Source organism: Gordionus sp. m RMFG-2023, chromosome 2 (assembly GCF_954871325.1).
Source record: "Gordionus sp. m RMFG-2023 chromosome 2, tfGorSpeb1-WG-v2, whole genome shotgun sequence".
NCBI classification, from domain to species: domain Eukaryota; kingdom Metazoa; phylum Nematomorpha; class Gordioida; order Chordodea; family Parachordodidae; genus Gordionus; species Gordionus sp. m RMFG-2023.
In genome coordinates, this window is record NC_088776.1 from 1,122,582 (window position 1) to 1,127,023 (window position 4,442).

A 4,442-nucleotide genomic window follows, 5' to 3' on the forward strand; every position below is an offset into this window, starting at 1 on the left:
ATATTTTTAGCTATTTCCTTTAAAAAAAATTGAAAAAGTTCAAAAATAGCGATTATGACAATTGTCACCTATCTATGATACATCCTCACTGAATTTTAAATTTAACATGTTTAGAATATATATTTTTAGCTATTTCCTTTAAAAAAATTGAAAAAAGTTCAAAAATAAAGATTATGACAATTGTCACCTATCTATGATACATCCTCACTGAATTTTTAATTTAACATGTTTAGAATATATATTTTTAGCTATTTCCTTTAAAAAAATTAAAAAAGGTTGAAAAATAACGAATATGACAATTGTCATCTATCTATGATACATCCTCACTGAATTTTTAATTTTAGAATATATATTTTTAGCTATTTCCTTTAAAAAAATTGAAAAAAGTTCAAAAATAAAGATTATGACAATTGTCACCTATCTATGATACATCCTCACTGAATTTTAAATTTAACATGTTTAGAATATATATTTTTAGCTATTTCCTTTAAAAAAATTTGAAAAAGTTCAAAAATAGCGATTATGACAATTTTCACCTATCTATGGTACATCTTTACTTAAAAATTTTAAAAAATAACTATGATGGAATAGTTAATCCAGAGCGTTATAATTTAAAGAAGCTTTAAGAAACTTTCCCGCCTATAATATTAATATCTACTAAATGTTATTAGACTTTTGGTCGAAAAAAATGATCTAGATATTTGGTTAGGTGAAAAAAAGCAACCCTAACTTTAAGGCGTCTTTAAAATAAACGATCCATATTTTGGGTCGGATTGAATAAAACGACCCGATGTTTGAGTCTGAGTCAAAAAAACGACCCAAACTATGAGTTGGATTCGAAAAATACGATCTAAACTTCAAGTTGGAGTTGAAAAATACGACCCTAACTTCAAGTTTGAGTCGAAAAATACGACCCAAATTTCAAGTTTGAGTCGAAAAATACAACCCAAATTTTGAGTCGGAGTCGTAAAAAACGACCCATATTTTGGGTCGAGGTCGTTTTTTTCGGCTTGGACTTGGGTCGAAGTCGAAAAAAACGACCCATATTTTGGGTCGAAGTCGTTTTTTTCGGCTTGAACTCGGGTCGAAGTCGAAAAAAACGACCCAAACATTAAGTCGGAGTCGAATAAAACGACCAGAGCTTTGGGTCGGGGTCGCGACTCGCGGCGTTTTAACAACACTATTTATAACTATAAAATTTTCGAATCTATTTTGAATAATAATAGCTCTGTCCGGATTTTCGAAAATTGATCGGTATTTTTTTGTCGGACCGGTTTTAAAAAATAAAGCGATGAAACAAATGCAAAAATATTTAAGTTTCAGTAGCAAAGAGAAATTAATATAAAATAAAATATGTCTTATAAAAAAAAAAATTTATTTTACACATAATATAAATACAATTTAAAAGTATACAAAATTCCTAATCCCCAAAATGAGACGTTTTGTAGTTTAATAAAAGAAAAAATAATAGTATAAGATTATAGCAATATGCAAAATTAATTAATAATAATTAATATACATTTGGACTAACTTTAATGCTAAAATACTACAAAGTTAAGCATTAGCCCGACATTAAATTCAATATATAATGAGATTTTAACTATTTTAATCCTATCATAATCCAAAAATTAAATATTCTATATCAAGATGATCTTAGCATCAGATTCAAAACATTTAAAATCGGGGAAAAATAAACCATTAATGTATTTTCACATAGTTGGGGTAATTTATTAAAGATATAATATAAGCCTGCCATTATAAACTCAAATCGTTTACCCAATATTCAGTTCATTGGCTGGAAATTTTTTTTGATAAATAAGAAAATTTTAATAAGCTATTAAATAATGGCACAAATTTTCAATGCTTCTAGTATTTTTGTTCTAGGCGCGTTGCTTATCTTAACATTTAGCATTTATGCCCACTTCCTTTGAACTATCTACAAAACGGGTTTAAGCACTAAAATATAGTTAGTAAACAAAATTATTGATACAGAGTTAATACTCCTAGATGTTTAACTGACTTTACCATTAAGACCTTGTATCATAGTTTTTATGCATAATCCCCTCTTGAATTGATGCTATTTTCCCCCCTTTCTACTAATAGGATTAAAGCAATAAATTGTACTAATTAAAGCAGTAATTAATGGTATGGTATAAGTTTAAGAATGTTTAAATTATTTAGGTTTTTGTGTAAAGACATATGGTAGGATGAATTTCGGAGCTTAAAGATGGCACACAGGGTAACCGATAGGCTTGGACAGCCGGGGGCCAAGGATATTGGTCCAATAAACAAAAATGAACGAAAAAAACAAAAATATGAATATGATAGCTAGGGCGTTCCCTCCGAGCGACCTGCAGGGCGTAGACCTCCATCCTGTGAAAAGTAAAATAAAAGTCAAAGCAATGTAGACAAGGTTAGCAAGTTTGAATATTCGTACACTTAAAGGTAAGACGAGAGAACATCCATGTTGAACAAGAATTTGATATAGCATGCATACAAAATAAGAAATGGAAAGGTCAGAAGACTCTAATGATTGCAGATGGGTATAAATTGTACTATAATGGAATTGTTAGTAATAGAGAAACGGTATCAGCATCATCCTCAGTCAAGATCTAACCTCCCTAGTTGTAGAAGTTAACAAGATCTCTAATGGAGTAATGAAAATAAATCCTGCATTACTCAATCAATACTACACATTTTAGTTTAGGCTCCTCAAATGGGTTGAAAATAAGAGAAAGATGACTTTAAAGCTATCCTTGATGAAGCTATAATGGAAATCCCTAAGGATGACCTAGTCATAATAGGTGGAGACTATGCGCATGTAGGAAAATAAAGAGACAACTACAAAAGGCATCATGGTGGTTTTTGGTACTGAAATTTGCGCAAGCCTTTGACCTGGCCTTAATCAACACCTACTATAGGAAAAAAGACAGTCATTTAATAACATATGAAAGTGGTACAAGGAAAACACAGATAAATTACATGTTAATCTCTCGCAGAAAATTAAAAGATGTAATAGACTGAAAAGTTATCCCAGGAGAAGATATCGCCGCGCAACACAAGCTACTAGTCATGGATTTACCATCTCAAATAAATCCACTCAAAACAAAATAAAACTGGAACCATGCATCAAATGGGGCAAATTAAAAACAATTACAGATGCCTTTGCAATCAATGCACACATTAAAACAATAGATTTCTCACAATTCAGTGAAAAAATGCGGACAGACCTTTTATCCAGATTAATAGACACTTCTAAGTCGACACTAGGCTTGACAAGGGGACGTAACAAATCATACAAAAACTATGGTGGTGGAATGAAGAGGTACAAACCACTATACAGAATAAAAAGGCACTATATAAAATATGGTACAAATCCAAAAACCCAGATGACAAGACAAATACAAAAAATCATAGAATAGCTACAAAGGCGGTGGCTAGGGCCAAATCTATGGTATACGATGACATGTATGAAGAACTACATACCTAAGAATGGCAAAATAAAATATACAGATTAGCCAAACAGCGAGAAAAGAATTCTAGGGACCCTAAACGAAGCACCAAAAGTAATTAAAGATAAAGATGGGAAATTGATTATAAAGAAAAAAAAATAATGAATAGATGGAAAGAATATTTTCAGGAGCTTCTCAACTTAAATCCTCACATACTACATCTAGATGAACACTCTCCATGTCAAAACCTTATACAACCAATAACGGAACAAGAAAAATTCACATGCCTCAAGCATATGAAACAAAGCTGGGGGTCCAGATTATTTTAATAGAAGGCCCTTAAAGCACTAGGAGATATTGAAATACATCTCCTCACAAATCTGCACAATAAAATACTGGGAAATGAAGAGATTCCTCAAAAATGGAAGCAGAGCTATCTAGTTCCTAACTTCAAAAATAAAGGTACCACACAATTGTCAAAATTACAAGAGCATAAAACTAATGACATCTGTCTTACACTCTACCAAAATAATAGAAAAAAGTTTAAGAGACATAATCGAAATAGGAGAGACTCAGTTTGGCTTTATGCCTGGAAGATCAACGACTGATGCTATCCATGCAATCAGGCAAATGAGCGAAATATACAGGGAAAAGAACAAAAAGCTACACATGGTCTCTCTCGATCTAGAAAGGATCTTCGATAGAATATTAAGAAAACTTTGGTGGGCGCTGCGGCACAAAAAGATTCCCGAAATATATATAAGAATAATAGAGGATATATATATGGGCTATACAACAATGGTCCGTAGCACAACAAGTACTTTAGCAGGCTTAATAGTCGAGGGAGTTTCATCAAGGGTAGGCTTTCAGCCCACTTCTCTTCATTACAGTAATAGATGTATTATCACAGTCTATATCTCAAACAGTACCATGGAATATGATATTTGCAGATGGTATTGTGATAATTGCCCGAATCCAAGGATGAAATGA

The 4,442-nt window shown here is 31.8% G+C and overlaps 1 protein-coding gene across 1 annotated transcript; it reads left to right on the top strand.

Moving 5' to 3' along the window:
- The first annotated feature begins 3,953 nt into the window (after window positions 1-3,953).
- Window positions 3,954-4,442, top strand: LOC135925563 (uncharacterized). The gene has a single exon (XM_065460952.1). The coding sequence runs from the start codon at window positions 3,954-3,956 to the stop codon at window positions 4,440-4,442; it is 489 nt and encodes a 162-aa protein (XP_065317024.1).